Source organism: Simochromis diagramma, unplaced genomic scaffold, assembly GCF_900408965.1.
Source record: "Simochromis diagramma unplaced genomic scaffold, fSimDia1.1 OVJJ01000026.1, whole genome shotgun sequence".
Taxonomy (NCBI): domain Eukaryota; kingdom Metazoa; phylum Chordata; class Actinopteri; order Cichliformes; family Cichlidae; genus Simochromis; species Simochromis diagramma.
Window position 1 is genome coordinate 10,671,132 of NW_024386985.1, and position 21,933 is coordinate 10,693,064.

Sequence of the window (21,933 nt, forward strand, 5' to 3'; positions counted from 1 at the left end):
GGCTGTGTTGATCCAACTTTTCACTTCAGCACCAAAGAAATCACAATGGAAAACGAGTCTCTTCTTTTAAAACAGACTTTTATTTTTGGAGACAAAACGTAAAACATTTCTTTTACACATCTTGAATAAACGAATCAGTCCTCTGCTTTACTGCAGCCTAACCACACAATACTTGGCAAACACCATAAAATGGCAGTAAAAGGGTCTGATTCATCAGCCATTATGTGGACACAATAACAAATAGATGAGTCTTTTCTTCATTAAATGGCTTACACAACAAAATTAACAGCTATACAAAGATAGTGTTACAGTGGATTGTGAAAAATACGCTACGCTCTGGTTTTTTAGAAGGTATTGTATTGCTCACTACAGACTACTAAGACAATCTGTCTTGTTAGTGAGGTGGACAATGTGTATTTGGTCAATACTGTTGAAGCCTGAATGCATGCACCCCACTGAACACCTAACCTGGCTGTCAGCTGCCTGCAGCTCTGCACTGTGGTCTGGGATCCTTGATGGGGGGTGTCTGGAAGCTGAAATATTTAACAGCTTGACACGTAGCCTGGCGCAGTGTGATTCATGTCAGACACTGTAGCAATAAAGGGACCTTCAACTGCCTTGCTGAGTTGTGGGTATATGGAGATCGAAGTGGAGACTGACGGGCACCGGCGCCTTGATAATGGTAATGGCTTTTGATTCCTATTTATTTTATCTCACTTCACTCCTACCTCACTTCAGTTACATTACCAGGAACCAAAATCCCATCCCTCATCAGATTCCTTCTGGACTGAAGAGTGCATTATGCAAGACGAAAAATCCATTAAAAATCCATTACAGTTTCACAGAGAAGACTTACAGTTACTTTTAATACAGAGTCATGACATTCACCAGAACTTTAAACGCAAGAGCTGTCTATAAAATGATCCAAGTCCCAGTTATAAAATACCAACTTAACTCAATCTGAGTATATCACGGTGCTCTAAGCTTGCAAACCAGTGGTGTGCTCTTCAAATCCAAGTGATTAGTTATGTCTCATTATGCATCCCACTGTCGCTAAGGGCAAAGATGCGAGTCCAGCCCAAACCTTAACCACATCAAAGTTTCACCTAACCCCAACAATCTGTAATCATAACAAACCTAAACATAACTATTTTTAATTTTGTCATGCCTAAAGCCAAACTTTGTGGTTTAGCAGACCAATTGCAGCAGTTCTATCCTTAACTCCAGTAGGACCCATAATTTTCTGCCAGTAGCGCGCAACATGCGGGCAGAGGGTGTGGCAACAATTAAAACGTATTCTTTTAGTGCCTCACACTGCAAAAATAATGCACCTTACAAAAGTGCTTCTATACTGACACAAAGCTCCACAATAATGGGAGAAAAAAAGGTTTTATATCAAAGGTCATACAAAGAACTATTTAAACAACTGACTGTCACCTCAAGTGGTTCCCAGCATCCTATCAGTCTGCGCATATGGGAACAGAAGATTTTACAATCCTAAACTGTACCTGATAACACTAAATAGACTGAGTGGAGAAAAAAAATGCTTCGATGATGAGTACTTTAAACAAACAAACGAGAAGGAGAATGGGCGATTCAAACGACACCAGTTTAAAAAAAGAAAAAAGAAATTTAAAATAGCGTCACACTTAGTGATCTGTCCTTAGTCCAACACTTCTGGCACTCTCACAAAAACTGTTAAACTGCATTCAAATAAAGCTCCCCCCAGAAAAAAAAAAAAAAATTCATCATATCCAAGCAGCTCTGTAACAGCAATAGGTAAAATGATCTAATTACTCGCTTTCCTTTATGTACAGTCAATACTCATTCTTGAATTTATCAAGTTTTATCTCACATTTTATGCACATCATTTAATTTCTCATCACGCTCTGCAATGACGAAGCAACAACGCTGTCTGCTGTCTTTTTCTTGCTGAATGCTTCCTCAGCCTTCACCTTTTCCAAAAAAACTCACAACACATAAAGGTCAAAGCTCATCAAGACTTAGGTCAGATCCCAAATCTGCATTCACATCATCTTCAAGATCATCATCACCATCATTATCATCGTTGTCATCACCATCCACATCTGATCCAGGACCAGCAAAGTCACTCCGCCTGGACTGAATACTCAGACGTGCTCTGGGCTTCTGATGAAGAGCTGGCAGACATAAGGAGCAAAGAAGAGCGGTTAATTTTGTGTACGCGAGTACCGCATTGCTGTGGTACCATCTGGGATTGGGTTGGAAAAGATTCAAATGTTTTCCCTTAACAACTATGCACTGGCACGAGTGCGTGTGCAAGTGTGTGCAGATACAATTGTCAAATTATCCTGGCTTCGTGGTCCCAAATCACTCTGGGAAACATTTAGAGCAGTGATGGTAATCTCTTCCGGGAACGTCAACCCTCTGTTACAGTAAGTCTCAGGGCGAGCAGTGCATGAGCTCACACAGGCACACAGAGTACTAAATTTCCCAGAGAAATGACCGGCTTTGCAGAGACCGTTGGAGAGGAAATGAGAGCTTTAGTGTTTTTTCTCCAGACGGAAGAACACAGAAGGACACCAGCCTCCTGACAGTGACATGCTACACTCACTATCACCAGCAAATTATACAATCATGTATATTTTATATCTAATTTCAAGTTTTTTGTTTGGTCATGTAATTTTTTAAAACTACTGTTTTTTTGTGTGCAACTCTTCACTGGTCATGGTTCATGTAAGATGAAGTTACAAAAGGATATGGTTAGCTTAGCATAAAGACTGTTAATGAGGTGACCACAAGCGTTGTTGTATCCCAATAATACATTTTTCCTTTAACATTAACATGCTTACAGTTAATCCCTACAAAATCATCTACCAATATCAACTACCTGTAGTTTTACAATACATTAAACTAGATTGTAAAATAACAATGAAATATCATCTTCAAGATCTTGGCAGAACTCATCTCTAGCAAATCCTCTGAGAGTAGAAGAGCAAGGATATTCTCCAGGACAGACACTGTAGTGGTATTAAGGTTTTCTTTTAACTCTTGGAAAGAAACCTAAAAGCATATTTTATTTCCTGACATGTCAATCTATTACTTTAAAGTCCTTTTCAGGCATGGTCCAACTTCAATTCCAAAAAAGTTGGCACACTGTGCTATATGTAAAGAAAAACAGATCAATGATTTACAAATCTCATAAACCCATATTTTATTTACAATAGAACATAAAAAACATATCACATGTTTAAAACTTTGATATTTTCCGTTAAAAATATTAGCTAATTTTGAATTTGATGGTAGAAATACATGTGAAAAATGCTGGGACACGGGCAGGAAAAGGGGGGGGGGGGGGGGGGGTGTATGGACTAAAAAAGAAATTAGAGGCAAATTTTATAACTAGTTAGGTTAACTGGCAACAGGTCAGTAATATTAGGGGCAATCGTGGCTCAAGAGTTGGGAGTTCGCCTTGTAATCGGAAGGTTGCCGGTTCGAGCCCTCGGTCGTTGTGTCCTTGGGCAAGACACTTCACCCGTTGCCTACTGGTGGTGGTCAGAGGGCCCGGTGGCGCCAGTGTCCGGCAGCCTCGCCTCTGTCAGTGCGACCCAGGGTGGCTGTGGCTACAATGTAGCTTGCCATCACCAGTGTGTGAATGTGTGTGTGAATGGGTGGATGACTGGTTGTGTAAAGCGCTTTGGGGTCCTTAGGGACTAGAAAAGTGCTATACAAATACAGGCCATTTACCATTATCATATAAAAGAGCATCTTAGATGGTCAGTTTCTCAGGAGTAAAGATCGACAAAAAAACTGTCTACAAATTATGAAACAATTTAATATTCCTCAATGTAAAATATCAAGGACTGCCTCATCTACAGTACACAATATTATCAACAGAATCTGGAGAAATCTTTGTGCGCATGGAAAAAGGCAGAAAATCAATATTGAAAGTCCATGATCTATGGGCTCTCAGCTGGCACTGAATTAAAATGGGCCATGATTCTGTCATGAACTTCCCCATGCCATCCATAAAAGCAGGTCAAAGAGAAGAAACCATATCATGTGAACATGATCTAGAAACACTACCTTATTCTCTGGGCCAAAGCTCATTGAAAATGGACGGAGGCAAAATGGAAAATTATTCTATTGCCACATAAATCCAAATTTGAAATTCTATTGGGAAAGGACGGATGCCAGGACCATCTCGCTTGTTATCAGCGCTCATGTTGCATCTCTGACTGGTGCATTACCGTCTATGCCACTGGCACTATGCAACATCAATACTCAAAGGTATATACAGGTTTGGAGCATCATGAAATGAAAAATACAACAAAGAAGAGCCCGGACTATTATCAGACAAGAACGAGGCAACATTCCTCTCCTCAGTTCCCAGATGTTTATGGACTGTTGGTAAAAGCAGAGGAGAAATGATGCCATCAAATTCAAAATGACCCTTTTTTTTTTTCTCTTAAAATGCTACATTTTCTCAGTTTAACCATTTGATGTTTTCCAAGTTTTACTGTGAACAACACATGGGTTTATGAGATTTGCAAATCATTGCATTCAGTTTTCCCCCCACATTTTCACAGTGTCCCAATTTTTTTGGAATTGGGGTTATTTATTGCTGCCTATTAAAGTGTATTTACGAAGTCTTTCAGGTATAGGCTATATTATATCCCTTATCGCTTCAGAGCAGACATACACACCACAGCAACAAAGCAATATTTGCCATATATACAAAAAAATTAAGCAAATATATAGTTCAACCATATTTGTGAAGTATTGTGTGTGTCTGCGTGTGTGTGTGTTGGGGGGGGGGGGGGGGGGGGGCTTCTCTTTGGGGAAAATACACCATATATAAATGTATTTGTGAATTAGAAACAGAATTGCTGACAAAAACTGCATTATGCATGCTACATAAAAAAAAAAAAACTGGTGTTTAGGCCAGTGTGGTGGGCAACTCACAAAGATGTGCATTGTCGGTGATTATCTGTTGATATGACTGTGTGCAGTTCAGACTTGTATTGACAATTATACCAAAACAAGGTCCAAATCAGTAAGACTGCAGCTCTGACTTCAACAGATCACATGGTTTAGATATACTGTCAGATCAATGGAAAGGAGTCATGTTTGAACAGGGCTTATTTCATTGTAAGCTAAATTGGCAAAGACTGTAGTGTACTCTCTGCACTGAGTCACACCTACTGGGTTGAATAAGACTGAAGGTTGAGCCAGATGTGTGGGAGAGTGGCGGGAGAGGGAATGACTAGTCTCATCTTGTTAAAACCGCCATCAGGTCGTGCACATCTGCTTTCCTTTTCTGCTTTTCCAACGTTTTATGTTGATGTGACAGGTGGTTTAACTGTCAGAACATGTCTTTGTACCAAAGGTTGATTTGCAAGAATACTATCATGCACACATGTGGTATTGCTGTGACTTTAGGTGCACTAGGCCGGTGGCCTAGTGCACCTAAAGATAAATTCTTACCAGGGTCTTCCAGCCACGAGAGATCATCTGAGCTGATCTCCGCCAGGCTCGGGGTCAGGCTAAGGTCTTCTGAGTCAGAGTCCGCCTCTTCAACTTTAACCACTCTCTTATGGCTGTGAGAGAGTGGGAGTGGTGATGCCCCTAAATCAAACAGCAAAAAAAACCCCAAACATGGTTTATTATGCTGTGCATCTGTGTTCAACAGAAACAGAAAGGATGGCACTTACTTGATGTGTGGGCTGAAGGCAGAGGTGATGTTGGTTCACATCCTCGGAGAACGAGACTTCTGACCTCATCCTTCAGTTCTGACACAGTTGATCTGGTGTAAGTGATTTACAGTAACATATGTAGTACAAGACAAGAAAAAAAAAAAAACTAGATACACACAGACTATACATGGTTACACATATACCTGATCTGGCGAACCTCTTGCTGTGTGTGAGAATACTGTAAGACTGTCTTTGTCAGATCAGTGTTGTGAATTCTGTAGCTGTCTGTCAGCTCCTCCAGAGTCTGAATAAATCACACAGAGAAAGATTAAGCATCTGAAAGAATCAAAACCACAAACCCACAAGAAAACACTGGCTGTGAGTTACAATGTGTACCTTGCAGCTGTGTTCGTACAGTCTCCTGGTCTCCCTGGCCTGTGCCTGCTGGAGAAACATGTCCTCCTCCTGCCTCCCTGTCAAGGGTAAAAGAAAGAGCAGATGTTCCAAGCAAGATGGTTCTTGCTTTTCCTTTGTAGACCAACAGTGGAAAAGGACATGTGCAGTCTCGCTGAATGAATGCAAGGAATCTGTGTGTGTGTGTGTGTGTGTGTGTGTGTGTGTGTGTGTGTGTGTGTGTGTGTGTGTGTGTGTGTGTGTGTGTGTGTGTGTGTGTGTGAGACTCACTTAGCCGTGTTTTTAGTTGGTCCAATTCTCTGCGCAGCTGTTCCAGCTCCTCTCGGCGGAGCTTTGAGCTAAAACTGGGAAAAAGAGAAAGTAAATGACACTCACACAACTCTGTAATAGCCATCTCTTATTAAGAGATGTAAACATTTTAATGTCAATTTAGGGTTGGACCTATCATCATTTCAGTCTCCAGTCACCTCCCCCAGCTTCACCCCTAATGCACCTCTCCTCCAGGTTGCCTAGCGACGTGGCTCGGGTGATGTGTCCCCTTAGACTGTTCAGTTCACGTCCAACTTCCCTTCTCCACTGCTCCATCCTTCTCTCTGCTCCTGGGCTTTGTCCTCTCCTCCATTCCTCCCTTTGTCTATCCCTCTCTCTCAACTCCTCACGCAGCCTGTGAACCTCGTCTGGAAAAGATAGATAGATATCTAGGACCAGCTGATTTTTTTTCTACTTTACAGCTCCTTCCATTACCCTTGCAGACAAACCAGAGTAATTCATCAATATCTTTAATTATGAATGAATCCATTCTGGCTGAATACACTTAGCAGTTTTCCCAGGCTGTAGAGAGAAAGGGTGGATAGTGAGTAGAGAAAATAGAGGCGGGCCAATAACAAATAAAGTTTGCTAGGACTCATCTCTTTCAAGCGGTGCTGTAAGTGCTGATGGCTCACAAAATTGAGACCATATTTTCCTGTAAATCCACTTGCTTCCTGTAGCTGCAAGTGTTTAGCTATTGTCTAACTTTTTCTGCATCTCTCCTGAGACAGCTAAGTTAGAGTAGAGTGGAAGTGGGTCAAACTGTATTTAATGTAAACTAAAACTTTAAGCACCTCCAAGTTTTTTAGGAAAAGCATATTATGCTTTTCCTAATTTCTGTCAGTTATATAATGTTACAGAAGCTGATCATCATATTAAATGTGGTCAAAATGTCAAATAATGTCACTATGTCTACAAAGTAATCTGTGTGAGTCACAATCTTAGACTTCAGCTACACCGTCTGAGTGTTGTTGTTTTTTCCAATATGTACATATAGAGAATGTAAAAGAGAACTGACTACATAAACCTGCAGGGATGTTGCTGTGCCAGTAAGAACTGTTTGCTGCAAATCATCTGCTAGCAGTATCAAGTGCCTACTAAACCACAAAAAGGAAGCACAACCTGAGAGGCAGTTTTAACAGGTAAAGGGAGACAATAACAGGAAGCTGGAGGGGAAACTACCATGCAGCAACATCAAAGATATGTGTGGGAGAATGAACACCATGACTGGCTTCAAGAGGAAGAGTAGCCAGCCCCCAGGACATAGCATATGAGTTTAACCTGTTTTATAACTGGTTTGAACTTGGCACTCTGCCACTTCTGCCGGTCCAGCATCTCCAGCACCATCCTCACTAAGCACACTACAGCTGCAGCATCTTCTACACCAGCTTCTCCTCAGCTGTTCTTTACAGTGAATGAGGTGAAAGCAGAGCGGAGGAGGCTGCACTCTAGGAAAGCAGCTGGGGTAAGTCCCAGGCTATTTAAAGACTGTATCTCAGATGGCAGCGCCTCTGCACACTATCTTCAACCTTAGTTCAGAAGAGTTCCAACCGTGTGCCAGTGCTCAAGGCAGCTGACCGTGATCAACAACTACAGACCATTTACCCCCACTTCCCATATCATGAAGACAATGCAGAGGCTACTCTTTCCCTTTCTGACACCACAAGTCCAGCATGCACTGGAGCCTTTATAGTTTGGATAACAGGGTAACACTAGACTTATTTCTTTTGGACAAGCCTGGTGGCAACATGCGGTTTATCTTTTCTTATTTTTCTAGCGTGTTTAAAACTCTTCAACCTCAGATTTTGAGAAACAAGCTTGAGAAGGTGAGGTGGATTCTACCTTCACCTCGTGGATACATAACTAATTAATGAGCCAACCACAGTTTGCTAAACTGGATATATCCAGTGGATATATGAGCATAAATGCCTTAGGGTAGGTAAAAACGGTAAAATTCAAGGATTGTTTGTACTGTAATCTGAAGCTCATCACATGTAATGTCTAAAATGGAGAAGAGCAACACAAAAACTATGTGGTAACAGCTAATTTACATTAAAATGCTACATGCTTTGGGCGCATCGTTTGTGACCTGACACCTCAGTTTGGATGATGACTCTCAACACTTCTGAATCTGGTAACAGTTCATTTCTTGTAGAGATGGACCGATCCGATATTACGTATCGGTCCAATACTGACCTAAATTACTGGATCGGATATCGGAGAGAAATAAAAAAATGTAATCCGATCCATTAAATATCAAAAATCACCTCACAAAACTTGTGACATGGCGTAACTCGGCTCATAACTGTCGGCGGTCTGGTTTGGAGCCTCGCTACCAAACTGGCATTTCAGAGAGAAGTAAAGCAAGTGTGTAAGTTCATCTCTGAATGTTTGTAAAGCATTCCAGCGTTAAGCTTAACAACCGATATATGGAGCGACTGCCTCTTCTCTCTCCCTCCCTCTCCTGCTGCTACTTCAATCGTGAAACTGATTAATGATCAGCTGATTGGCTTTTCTGTCGCGAGTCCGTCTCTCTTGTTTGTTTATTGCCCACTTCGCGCCAGAAAGAGGAAACCAGCTGCTGAACAACAGCAGCACGTTTAAGCTTGATAATCTGTTGTTAGAGTTTATTTAATATTACTTTCTACACCAGGATCCTTTTCTACGTAGCTGACGGCTGGTAACTGTGCAGGGGCGGATCTAGCAAAGTTTAGCCATATCGGTATCGGCCGATATCCAAATTTATGATATCGGTATCGGACATAAAAAAGTGGTATCGTGCCATCTCTAATTTCTTGTAGTTGACAAAGTGGAGTGAGATGTGTTTATGAGAAAAGTAATATGACACAGTAACGGTTACCTTGAAGCACCTGAATGTGACATTGCTGAGAGTGCTTCTCCCTTTCCAAATCATGGAGCCTCTGGGTGAGGGAATCAATCGCCTTTGAAAGATTTTGGGAAGAGAAAATGAGTCACTGCTCAAATCAAACAATCTGTTAAATACCATAAATATATTGCCATTTAGTTCTCAGTGTTAAACAAATAAACACACCTGGCTCTGTATCTGGAGCTGTGACTGGACAGAAGCCAAGTCTGCCCACTGCACACCAGGACTGAAAGTTGGGGAAGTCTGTCGGAGAAGTGGTGCTCGAGGAGGAAGAGCAGGGGGGTCTGAATCTGAATCACAACCTCTCTCGCGCACTGGAAACAAATCTGAAAAGGAAGAGTGGAAATCACTTAGATGGTTCAAACAACTGTTGCACCTACAGTATTTAGTTAACTCTGAAAGAAAGGAAGTCAATTTAACATAAACAATGACAAGGGTAATTTCCCCTTCTAGTCATATTGAGAAATTTAAAATGCTACGCTCACCTTCGCCTCCTTTGGAGAATTTCCCCGTTGGCGTCAACCTCTCCTGTTAGAGACAGAAGTTTTGGTTTGTTTGTTTTTTTTACATTCAAAGGGTACTTCCCAAAGTCTTCTATCTACACTGTCTTAATTTAAATCACTTTAATAGAGCACTGCTGCCATCTACAGATTGCTATGGGAACTGATCACAAGGGATCAGAGAAGGTTCTCCTGTGGTCAATGCCAGAGCTTATCAAACAACAGGGTGCAGAAAAGCATGTGAAATATATCAAATAAAATGACGTTTTTAACAAGTTTTGCAGATGCTACTGTGCTTTAATATGCACCTTTATTTATGTAAATATCAACACCGAGCCTTTTTTTCTTTTTTTATTGTCAGCGATTGATGAACATTGTGTGATGTGAACTTTGTTTTGGCTTCACAGAAGTACTGTTCAGAGTGATGCAGAAAAAAACCTGCCTCAGTATGAATCAACACGTACAAATAGAAGTATTTAAATGTACTCACCCTCATCTTTGCAACACTGCCATCTGCTACAGACAGAATAGAGCTCAGCTGATTGTCCCAGTTCATGTCTCATTCGAACTAGAAAGAGAATTCAAAAAGGGAAGTTGTCAAATTCAAATATTTATTATTATTGTCGCTTAACTGATTATTGATCCACGAGGAGCATCATCTGACACGAAGCTTTCTGCCCTGACATAGGTTAAAGCTACATCAAAAACCACTAGACCACAATGACACAACCTTAGACACGTGTTATTCCTGGTAGGCGAGGTATCAGCTGAGTTAAGAGCTTACACTTTGAGGGAGATTAAATTACAGCAGCCCTGTGCATTTGCACGTTTTTAGTTACAGCGATCAGCTGCTTCACAGGAAAATGTAACATGGGATGTCACGATATGACAGCGTATTAGCTCATTTTCAGATTAAAAACAGAGCAGGAGTTTTCCCAAACAGGCCTGTTGGGAATGACTACAAACGTAAACACAACTGGTTCACATGCAGTTAAAATAAAAAGTCTTATTACCTGACTTAGCTGAAGTTTGTGCATTTTTCTAATATTTCTGGCTACTTTATAGATAAAAAAAAAAAAATTCTAAGGGGATGATCATCAACATCAAAAAGGCCAGATGAGTGGATTTGGGCATCTGACAAGGATGCCTCCTAACTGAGGTGTTAGGTCATGTTCACCAGGAGGAGGCCCCAGCACACAAACACTCTGGTGTCCCCCTATACATGCTGGATGAGGTGGGCAGAGAGAGGGGTTTGGGCTTCTCTTCGAATCCTGTCAATGGGACTCAGACCCAGAAAAGTGGCAGAAAATGGATGGATGGATGGATGGATGGATGAAGAGACAAATAAAAAAAATTAATTACATTTTCCTACGCTAATTATTGTTAATAATTCACGAGAAGGAAAATGGATATTCTCTCATAGTAAAGCAGTAGATATGAGAATATTTCCTCAATTCTCTGAGGTATAAGTCACTTTAATTTCTGGAAAAACACGAAAAACGTGCAATTATCTTTTTTTTTTGTTGCTTTTCAGTCCATGAATCACAAGTCCGACACATTCAATTAACCTTTATGCACCTGGGACCATAGGTGATCAGGAGATGCCACAAATGTCCTTATGACAAAATGATGAATCCGGGATTCAATTTCAGGTATTTCATTACTGCTACAGTGCTAATTATAATTACAGGGGTTGCACACAGGTTAATCAACGTCGTTCCCCCTATATTATGTTTCGCCCACGCCACGGTTTGTAGGTCGATAAAGTAATGGGCCTATTAAACTGATCTCCAGGTCCGCTAGGAACTAGAGAGCATATCGCTGTCCGGCTGCTAGGAACAGAAGCTTGAAAGAGAAGCTATGGGCAGAGCAAGCATTTCCTAACATAGACGAAATGCACAGCACACAAACATGTTGAGACACATCAACTGGTAAAGGCCAAGTTTTACAGTTAATACCGCTAACGTTAGACGTTAGCCGTGATTTGCGACATTTTTTTTCCTCTCGGGTTTTTATTTGTGTAGCCAGGAAAAAAAAAAATCGACTCTAAAACAGTAAATAGAGTTAACTTTATTGTTTCTAATGCTGTCTCTGAAACATTATTAAGAAAATAAGCATAGTATCCTACCGCTAATCGAGATACTCACAGAAACCCTTCCGACTCCACTTTTAAATCCAGGAGCCCATAACAATAACGTGATTGCGTATGACGTAAGGCACATGCCTTCTGGGTTTTGTAGTCAAAAGGTCCGTAATTATTTTTAGCCTCAAAATTACAGAGATATCCTCGATGTACACTCACTTAGTAAAATACACTGCATTCTAAACGTATTCTAGTTAGCAAAAAACAAACAAAAACTGTTCAAATATACCCCGAAGCTAAGATTTTTCATCGAGGACGTTGATTGGCCAAAGAACATCATGTCCCACAATGCAAAGCGCAATTTTGACACGCAACAATGGCGGCTTCCAATGTAAGCGTGGAAAGTGTAAGACGACTGTTAAACGATAGTTTAACAAATCTGGGATTTGAAGTTTATCCGTTAAAGGTATAATGAATTGTATAGTTTTATATTGAAAAGTATGAAAAAATCATTCTGATCGTAGAACTATTTCTTTTATATTTCCCAGTTAAATATTTACGTTTAAATATTAATTGTTAAACATGCTACAACAAGTAAAAATAACGATAGATGGTTGAATACTGCATGTTTACTGACGCATTACTGGTTCTTGCCTTTAAGGGAATGTGTCATTGTCATTCTTTTCTGTTCTTTTATCTCTTCCGCGGAATTGAAATTTTCAGCCAAATCAGATGATTTGTGATGCACTAATCTGCACATATTTGGTTCTTACTCCCTAACATGTCCCTCTGTTTGCAGATTGGCTGGTACAACTCTGTGCTACCTCCCACCCTGCACCTGTCGTATCCAGATGATACCCTGGCTGTGGTGGTGCTCAGCACTCCCGCCATGTTTGAAGAGGCCTTTCTGCCTTTCCTCGAGCAGAGGTGCTACCAGGGGCTTAATGACCCCATAGACCAGTGTGTTAGACAATGCATCACCTCTGCTGTCTCTCAGGTGAGGATGGAGGAGTGGTGACCAGGGTTATTTTAGTTAAACTAATTAAAAAGTAAAACTAAATTTTGAAAATGTAGTAATAATAATAATGATAATAATAGTAGCAGTAATAATAATAACAAATATACAGGAAATATTTCTAGTTTTAGTCTTTTTTTTTTTTTATTAATGAGAAGCCACTGGGGTCTGTACTACAATGCAGGATCTTGGCTTATCCAGGTAATTTTAAGGTTAACTCTTACCAGGGTAAATGGTAACATATACCATAGGCCTAACTCCTTTGAAGCCGATTATGTTTCAAATTAGAGATCAACAGGGACAAAATTACCACCTACTGATCAATCAGTTGACTGGAAAATAGCACTTCTGGAAGATCCCTCAGGCTGTTGGCGAGTCTGAAGCTTTTCAGTAGCGTCTACACTCATACCACTGATTTGTCTGCAGCTGCCAGCACACTTATCCATGTCTGTGATTTGTCAGATGCTGGCAGTACCACTCCTTTCATGTGAACATGCTCGTAGCTGGATTGATAAACCCTGAGTTAATTTTTGAGTTGATAAGCGGCTTCGTGCGACCGCTCAGTCTGATCGCCACTGTTAGGTTAAGTGGGTCCAGACAACGGAAAGATACCCTGGGTATGCTGAACTTTCTTTGTAGTGTAGAGCTCAGATGCACATGTGTATTGAAAACAGGACGTCTATGTTTGCGTAGTTGTGTTCCAAAATCATACTGTTTTTAAATCTTTCTCCTTCCCTCTGAAAAATGCCACATTTCTGAATAAAGGAAAACCTAAAAGTAGCACTGAAACTGATCAAAAATTAAACTAAAACTAAAGCGAATACACTAAAAATAGTTAAAAAAAACAACTTTGCTATAATAATGGTGGTAGTGATTGCAAAAATCAGTTTCAGTGGTTCACTTCATTTAATTTCAATCTGCAGCTCATTCACTGTTAGTGACCTAATTATAATTCTTCTCAAACGCCTGCATTCTTTTGTCCGTATTCATTTTCACTATGACTGACTTTTTCCAGCATCCTAAGGCCTGTATTACAAAGTGAGTTCAACTTACAGTATACCTCAATGGGTATTTTCACTGGGAAAATACAAAGGCTTTAAATGCTATTGAAAAACTTTAGACCCTCCTATTCCCCATACACAGAAGTCTCAGGTGTCTTCCAAGTATTGTAATGCTATTTTCCTGAGATCTGATTGGTCAGAAGGCGGTGATTTTATACCTATTGATTTTGATTTTAATCTGGGGTTAACCCTAAAGTTACCTGGCTAGATGAAATCCTGCCTTGGAGTGCAGGTTTCTGCTGAAGGCCAGTCTTGTATAGCGCTGCTATTTTGAGACAGTATTCGAATTCTAGACACTTATTTAACCACATGTATTCCTTCTTTTTGACATTTTTTAGCTTGGCTAATATTATTAGCTTTTCTTTAATTATCAAAGAGCCTTTGCAGAAGTGCTGGCTTCTGAAAATGGGGCTCTCCATGCAGTTATGTTATTTCCAATATTTCTAATTAACTTCACGTTGGATTAAATGGAAAAATAAAATACTCACATACTAAACGTCTAAGTCACTCCTTCATTTTTGTTGTTTCTCATTAAATTTTTCTATATGTTCAGTCTCAGTTAGTTTCCAGGCAGTCATTGAAGTCACTTAGCTTAGACTGGCTGTACTTGACATGAGAAGCCGCGTGTTTGATGAGCCCACTGGATTATTGAACAAGGCTGTGCAGTCAGGGTAATACCTATAAATCTAAAGAGCTGTCATCCACTAAGGATGTGCCTTGTGTCACCCTGCTTCTTATCAGATTCACTGAAATTTAATAGGTTATGGTGGAAGCTTGTTTCTGCCACTGCAAAAAGGCCACCCTTTTCCTGACCTGCAGATCCTTTTTTGCCATCTGTAACTCACATTTTCTGTCATTATCACATTTTGAGTCAAGTATCTTGAAATGTCTCCTTACGAACTCGCACCTCTGAGAGAGTAACTCAAACTTGAGAAAAATAACCCAAAATTTTCACATACTTCTGGTGACTTATGGATGAAAAAAACACAACTTTTTTTCAGCGCTGAATCAAGCTTCCATACTATGATCTGTCTCTGCACCGTGTTTACAAAAAACTGATGTGACTTTTTTTTGTTTTGTTTTGCACGACTGAACAACGCTGATTTATTAGACCACCTGTCATAAAAACAAGAAAACAAAATATTTTAAAAACCTCTCAAAAACTTGTTTAAATTAAAAATTGCATTGTTATTTATTAGACAAATAACAAACTCAAAGTCAGAAATGAATCATAACATTAATGGTAACATTCAGTGACCAAAACGTAATTTTTGATTTCATTCAAAATAACCATAATTTAGCATCTTATTCAAAAATGTATATTTTTAGTTATATTTTAGAATTGAAAATATAATTTTGATTAAGGCGCTTGTGCATACTGGTATATCAACTGTTATGGAAATATAAAAAAATATTTTGTAATAACCAGTGCTGCTAATTTAGGGCACTTGTAACTTAAACCTTACATTGCGTGAGTGAGCTTACAGTTTGTGTGTGCATACAGTTTAAACACAGTGTTAAGGTTACTGGAAGCCTATAGCACATGAAACTTTATGGGAAAGCCTCTGACAGTCTCACAGCATCATGATGCTGGCTAACTCTATTTAGATTGCAACTATAACCATATTCATGAACTTTTTCTCACGTTTAAACATATTTCTTACTTGATCCTGCCCTGCAGTGTTTTCCAGGAGAGAAGGTGGATGTGAGGTACGACTATGAGCTACTGCCCAGCAGAAAGCCCAAGTTCTTGGCCCAGACTGCAGCTCACGTATCGGGAGCAGCTTTTTACTACCAAAAGGCTGATGTGACGGAGCAGCCCTGGGCTGAAAAAGTAATCACATTCTTGTTTGCTCCCTTGGCACATTTTTTAAAGGCAGTCTTTACCTTTCTTGTGTGCTGTGATCCTTTGATCCTTTTGCTTTCAGAAAATGTTTGGAGTGTGTGTGCATCCGCGGTTTGGGGGCTGGTTTGCCATCCGAGCTCTGTTGGTGTTTGGAGATGTCACGGTGGGCTCTGAGCTGGTGCAGCCTGTTCCTCCTGACTGTGTGCCATCCAGAGAGGGCAGGATAAAGCTGCTAGAGGCTTTTAACTTTCACTGGCAGGTAACATCTTTTAGTCATAAAACCTGCATCACACACAAACTGTAGATAGACACCAACAACTGTTTTGTGCTCTGTGATGGAGGTTTTGTTCTCTGAGAAGAATTGACTGCGCTGTAGGGGTGATGTGGAAAAGGACCCATGTTGTTGTCCTGTTTCCTATTTCATGACGCTAAAAAATTGACAAATTTGGCAAATTTCATATCATTGGTTAGTTTTTAAAGCTGCATTTTACTTTTCCAATCTTTGGGAAGTTTCAGTATGTCAGATTAATGTATAACAGAATTTTCCCACCATTCTGCCTCATCAGGATTGGAGCTACCGAAACATTATCAGTCCAATCCAGACCTACTCTCAGAAACAGAGGGACTACTTCTCCACCCCTCCTGCCCAGCGTGTGGCTCTGCTCAGGGCTTGGGGCTATCTGCCAAGTGACAGTAATCAACCTGAACCCACCTCGGACACACAGAGTCAAGAAATTGGACATGGGTGAATTGTGGAAGCACCGCCTGTCCTTTCTGAATTCAAACCTCTGCTGTATCTAGAACTTAAATGAAGTCTTGGTTGAACACCTTTTTAATCAAACAGCTTCTTATTGAGACCAAAGCTGGGATTTTAATGTAGGCTTGGCTTTTTGGTGAAAGCTGCTTTTTCAGGGTTGAAAATGTGTTTGATTCTTTGTTTTGTTTTTTTCTTAAAAGTTTAACACTACTGGAAATATCAGTAACATATCAGCTTCCTCTACGTCATGTATTATTAGGTAATAGCTGATATTATTGAGTGGATGTTTGCTGAGTAGTATTCTGTTCAGGAAAGCAGAGTTTACAGTCTGATGTGCTTTTGCATAGTAATGCACTTTAGTTTTTGTTGTGTCCTATCGGGAAAATAGAGAATGTGTGTGTCCAAGTAGCAACAGGAAGGTTTTGCTTCACATTTTGAATGACTCAAGTTGAAAACTGAGTTAAGCCATGTGTCATCAGCGTGTTTAATCTGCATGCAAGTGCCTTGATTAAAAAAAGAACACTATTGTTTTTCTGTATAATTATGTCTTTCTCTATGTTCTTTTCATGCTTGCGCGTGGATTCCCTGTGGATACTAAAGCCTCCTCTCACAGTCCAAAGAGATGCATGGGGTTAGTGTAATGGAACTCTAAACTGGCCCTAGGTGTGAATGTGAGCGTGAATGGTTGTCTGTTTCTGTTTTAGCCCTGTGACAGACTGGTGATGTCAGCTGGGATCGTCACCAGCCTCACACGACCCTGAATTCTGAATTGCATAAGCAGAAGACAACATATTGATGATATATATGACAATATATTCCTTCTGGATCCAAGAAGGATGTAAACCTGTATATATGCCATCCATGCATGCAGTCTTTGTGCAGGGCTTTGAGAAAAATATTGATCACATCTGTAATTTTTTCCAGAACAGTGTACTTGTTACAGGAGTTTTTCTTTAAGTTTATAGTTCAAACTGAATGAACCTACTTGCAGAAAATCAACGCTGAATATTGCAGCACAAAGTCAGAAATTATTATTTTGTTAAAACAAACAAACAAACAAAAAAGTCCATCCAGTCATCTGTCTCCAGTATTCATTCGCTCCATTGTTTTGTCCCTGTCTCTAGTTTACCTGACACTCAGCTGATGCATTATAGATGTGAGCAGCCTCTGCCCACCTGCCTGGTGACAGACTGACTACCTTTAACTGTGACTAACCTCGGTGACGTTGAGTGAGCACCCAGCATGCTACTGTGATCCTGAGAATGCTCAGTTTGTCAGGTTTATCTGCTCCTGTCTGTTTATTTTTAAGAGGAATAAATACAACAGGATCTAATGTGCACTGAGGGGTTAACTGCATCTGTACGGGTTCAGTCCAGGTCACGTTTACACTAACGCCTCTAGGTGTCGCTGTTGTCGTGAGGCTGAGGGTTTGCGCTGCTGTTTCTGAAGCATCTGCAAATGTTCAGCACTTCATAAAGTCAAGTACTGACTGCAGATAACCTGCCTCAGATTATGAAGTATACATTTGCACACAGCTCAGTGAATCTCAGACAACTCTTTCACTCTTAGTTAAACGGCTGTCCTCTCTGCTATGTTTTACTTTCAATTTTGGTGACTTTTTTACTCCACTGAGCCCTCTATTGCTTAATTTCCTCTTTAATGCTCAATCCAACACCCCATCCCTGACTCCTTTACTCTCCTTTGCTCTTATTGCCTCTCTCTCCTCACCCCTTTCTCCCGCCCGTGCTATTCTGTCTATCTGTGTACTGAATCAGCATTTCAGAGCAGTATGCCGCAGGCCTGCAGAGAGCCAGACCATGGAGTTAATTATACTCCCACAGATACTCCATCTCTCCTCTTTCCCCCACCACTGTTACTCCATCCCATCCCACCTCACTCTCCCCTTCCCTTGCTTTCTCTGTGTCATTTTTTTAGGAGGGGTCTTCATTTCCCAGCCCAACATACTGTGAGCTTCTAACATTTCATTTTCTGAATTCTGAATTTGATCAAGAAGACAAGTTACTGTTAAAGTCAGTGAAGCAAAGTTATGTAACTTATCTCTGGCTGTACTGAAGTGAGGCAAATTCTGCATGCTACATTTGCAGATGCAGATGTTTAGCACGGGTGATATATTTGGCACAAATTTACACACCAAGAACTGAAGCAAGCACAGAAATCATTAGCAGAATGATGCTTTTCTAGCTTTTTTCCCCTCTTCTTTCCTTCCATCTTTGGTTAGTTCTGAATAGTCATTCTGATGAGGTGCAGGGGTAATTTTCTTTGTGAAAAAAAAAATGGGAGAAGCCAACTCTCAGGTTTCTGAGTCCTTAGAGGTGAGTAGTATGCCTCACCTCTCTGCAGCTGGCAAAAAACACATATATGGAGCAGAGCATGTCTGAAATGAAGCAAAAAGACAAGCAAGCGGGATGTAGGGAGATACTCCTGATGATCAAGCTCTCCCTTCGCGTCTGTTCAGTATCCTGCAGGAAAGCACATTGCAGATCGTGTTGGCAGGCAGAACTGCAGGCAGAACTGCACCAGCAGGTTCTCATGCTTCCAGTGTTTTTGCAGAACTACACAGGCAGTTTTTGGACTTTCACTGAGTTTAACAGATTTGATTGTTGGAAACAGTAAAATGGTTAAAAAAAAACCCAACCCTTTTCATGATTCACAACAACACGAACAAAAACCATCAACAAGAACATGAAGCACCCAGATTCTCAGATCTGTCATAGTTTTCTAAATAGTTCAAAAATAAAATAAGTTATGAATATATCTGCAAGGAGGAATGATGCCAAAAGTATACTGGATGCTGCTCCTCTAAAATCCAAAGATGGAAAAACAACTCTGGGCTGTAATTTAATGTGTTTGCTGCACAAATTATCTGAATCTCAGATAGTTTTGGGCAGAGATGAAAAAGAGGAGGAAAAAATGAGTGGTGTTTCATGAGTTGTGGATCAGTGAAGCAGTGTTATCCGCCCACAGACATAAGCTAACAAGAGGAGAGGGGAAAGGGCAGCAGAGTACCAGCAACAGAGGAGGAACTGAAAGCCGAGTGGGGGGAGGAAAGGACCGGCATCTAGAGAATTTAGTGGAATTTTGAATTTAATGTTTATTATGCTATTCTGAAACTGAGAAAGAAAAGGGAGAATTTAACACTGAACATTTAAATAACCGAGGTTGAAGTTTATGAGAAAAGGGGAGGATCCTAATTATAACTCTTCTCCATTTCCTGCACATCCCATATTTGCTTATTCTGACGAAATAGTCTCACTTTATTCCTCAAAAGGTCTGCCTCTCTTTAAACCACACTGCCTCGGTGTGTATCTGTGTGTTTTAGGAGGTTTTAAATTTTTAAAACCGCCTCCTTATCACTTTCTTGGCTTAGCATAATTAACTAGTCTTTTGCATCAGAATTCTCCCTGCAGCCAATTGGTTATTTAGCTGTGCCTGTGCAGTCCAATGGTTGTGGACAGGGAGTGGTCAGCAGGGGAAGAAGGGAATACTGAGAGAGAAAGCGAGTGGAGGTGGGTAAGTGGAGAACTGCCCAATTGTCTTATCAGACACTACCTGTAATAGACTAGAAATCCACCCTCTTTACACAACAAAAAATAAAATAAGCACAAGTACTATTTAAAACATCAATAAATCAGGTGCATTGCATCATTAGCAAACCTGCTCAGTTCCCCCAGCTGTAAAAGTGCAGTGAACATGTCAATGTGTACATTTAGTTTGTCAGAAAGGGAGAATTTGGCTGATCTGTCTGTGTGCAAACTCTTCATTTGTGCTAAATGCCATCGGGTTGCTTGCACATGTACTTAAGTATTGCCATCATTTATTTTTATGTAAATCCAAGTATATGCAAACTTAAAAAAACAACAACAACAACAACAACTAAGATTTATTGAATGTGAGGCTAAAGATATTACAACGGCAATATTTCTGTTTCTTTTGGACAACAACATAACAACGTTCACCTGACACCGCATCATCTCCACAACAACCGAGCCATCACGCAACAGGGTGGCAGGCAGACAGCAGAGGATTAGCTCGAGCTAAGACTCCCCTTACATAATCCACATTTTTAGATTAACTTCATTTCCTTGAGACAGTGATATATTTCAGCCTTTGAACCATAAAAGAGGAATGCAGCCTCACAAAAAAAGAAGAAGCAGAAAACAAAACGGAGGGTGGTTGTCATTTACAACATAAAATACTCTCCTGTGTCTACTGAGATGGAACGTTTATGCTGTTGTGGAGTACACACAGCAGTGCTTATGTTCTGGGAGTAAAAGAGGCCTTTATAAATCTTGGATGAACCTGCTTTGGTTACTAGCAACAGTTATGGAAAATAAAAACTGGAGATAAAATTTAGTGGCACAGGAGCAGAGATAAAATAGAAAGACTCAGTAATGCCTGTTATGCTTCAGCCCAAAAACAGCTATCGTGAGCCATCAGCATGAACTGCTGCTCATACCAGATCGAGTCTGCAGCAAAAACCCTAAATGTGTTTTTAAGTGAGAGAAAGAAATGAGAGCATCTTATTGGTTATGGATTCGACATTTACAGAATGAGGAGCGAGCTATTATTTATTGTCCTTGTCTTATAGTTCTGCTTTAAGGTCAGAGTCGGGGCTTCTTTAAATTCTTCATATCAAGCCAGCGAAGATGAAGTCAAAGCCATTATTTCCTATTTTCCTTATATGGAGATGACCTGCTGAAACTCAAACCGATCATCAGAATGGGGAAGAAATGTAATTAAAGTGACTTTGAACATGACATGGTTGGTGGAAAATGGCACCAAACCAGGAGAAAGGTGTATGAAAATCCAAATAATACTTCACATCCATGAACAAGAGCAGTGCTTGATTCCTCTTTTGTGGTGAGGAAAGTTATACTGCACCCATTTTTACCCCTCAACCGTAAATATCTGATGCTGTTGTCGTACCACTGGGCGGATGGGAGGGCAGGGTAGACACCCAAATTTGTGAATGCAATAATTCGGGAACGAGACAATGTAGGATTTTGAAATTCATATTATAGGTGCAATCTCAGATAAGTTCAAATCCTGGTGACCTCAACCTCAAGGTCAAGATCAGAGGTCAAGTTTTCTGAAGGAAGAAGTAGGATTTTTTTCCATACGCACGTCTACTAGGAGTCTGAGGAGTGGAGTTGGCAACCACCAGTACTTTTTCGATTCGTGGTGGGGAGTGTTCTCGCTCCTTTCTCCTCGCTTTCTATTGTTTGATTGCAGTGAGCTCCATGCTTCATATGCTTGGTCTGCTGCTCTCTACCAGTGTTGGTCAAGTTACTTGAAAAAAGTAACCAGTAACTTATTACTGATTACTTCCCAAAAAAGTAATCCCGTTACTTTACTGATTAACTTA

The 21,933-nt window shown here is 40.4% G+C and overlaps 2 protein-coding genes across 5 annotated transcripts; one reads left to right on the plus strand and one right to left on the minus strand.

Moving 5' to 3' along the window:
• Window positions 1–61: 61 nt before the first annotated feature.
• LOC120738773 (centrosomal protein of 128 kDa) lies at window positions 62–12,042 on the minus strand. Of its 4 annotated transcripts, none has more exons than XM_040040211.1 (12): window positions 11,933–12,042; window positions 10,276–10,353; window positions 9,771–9,813; window positions 9,451–9,611; window positions 9,259–9,340; window positions 6,583–6,766; window positions 6,360–6,433; window positions 6,072–6,148; window positions 5,879–5,979; window positions 5,694–5,785; window positions 5,467–5,607; window positions 62–2,159 (listed from the first exon to the last, which is right to left on the minus strand). In XM_040040211.1, the coding sequence occupies exons 2-12, from the start codon at window positions 10,339–10,341 to the stop codon at window positions 1,987–1,989; spliced, it is 1,194 nt and encodes a 397-aa protein (XP_039896145.1). In that variant the 5' UTR covers window positions 10,342–10,353; window positions 11,933–12,042; the 3' UTR covers window positions 62–1,986. The 4 variants fall into 4 exon arrangements, with proteins under 4 accessions (XP_039896145.1, XP_039896146.1, XP_039896147.1 ...); XM_040040212.1 differs by having other exon boundaries at window positions 11,914–12,021; XM_040040213.1 differs by lacking the exon at window positions 11,933–12,042 and adding an exon at window positions 10,799–11,155.
• A 90-nt stretch (window positions 12,043–12,132) lies between these two features.
• On the plus strand, window positions 12,133–17,072 carry mmachc (metabolism of cobalamin associated C). The gene is made up of 5 exons (XM_040040215.1): window positions 12,133–12,334; window positions 12,668–12,865; window positions 15,626–15,778; window positions 15,873–16,049; window positions 16,357–17,072. The coding sequence occupies exons 1-5, from the start codon at window positions 12,245–12,247 to the stop codon at window positions 16,537–16,539; spliced, it is 801 nt and encodes a 266-aa protein (XP_039896149.1). The 5' UTR covers window positions 12,133–12,244; the 3' UTR covers window positions 16,540–17,072.
• Window positions 17,073–21,933: the final 4,861 nt, after the last annotated feature.

Excerpts from the sequence above, each read along its gene's own strand:
- LOC120738773 (XM_040040211.1), bottom strand. The coding sequence starts at position 10,341 with ATGAACTGGGACAATCAGCTGAGCTCTATTCTGTCTGTAGCAGATGGC. Across the intron at positions 9,814-10,275 it reads GCAGTGTTGCAAAGATGAGG|GAGAGGTTGACGCCAACGGG; the intron begins GTGAGTACATTT and ends TGTCTCTAACAG. Across the intron at positions 9,341-9,450 it reads AGCTCCAGATACAGAGCCAG|GCGATTGATTCCCTCACCCA; the intron begins GTGTGTTTATTT and ends AATCTTTCAAAG.
- mmachc (XM_040040215.1), top strand. The coding sequence starts at position 12,245 with ATGGCGGCTTCCAATGTAAGCGTGGAAAGTGTAAGACGACTGTTAAAC. Across the intron at positions 15,779-15,872 it reads AGCAGCCCTGGGCTGAAAAA|AAAATGTTTGGAGTGTGTGT; the intron begins GTAATCACATTC and ends TTTTGCTTTCAG. Across the intron at positions 16,050-16,356 it reads CTTTTAACTTTCACTGGCAG|GATTGGAGCTACCGAAACAT; the intron begins GTAACATCTTTT and ends CTGCCTCATCAG.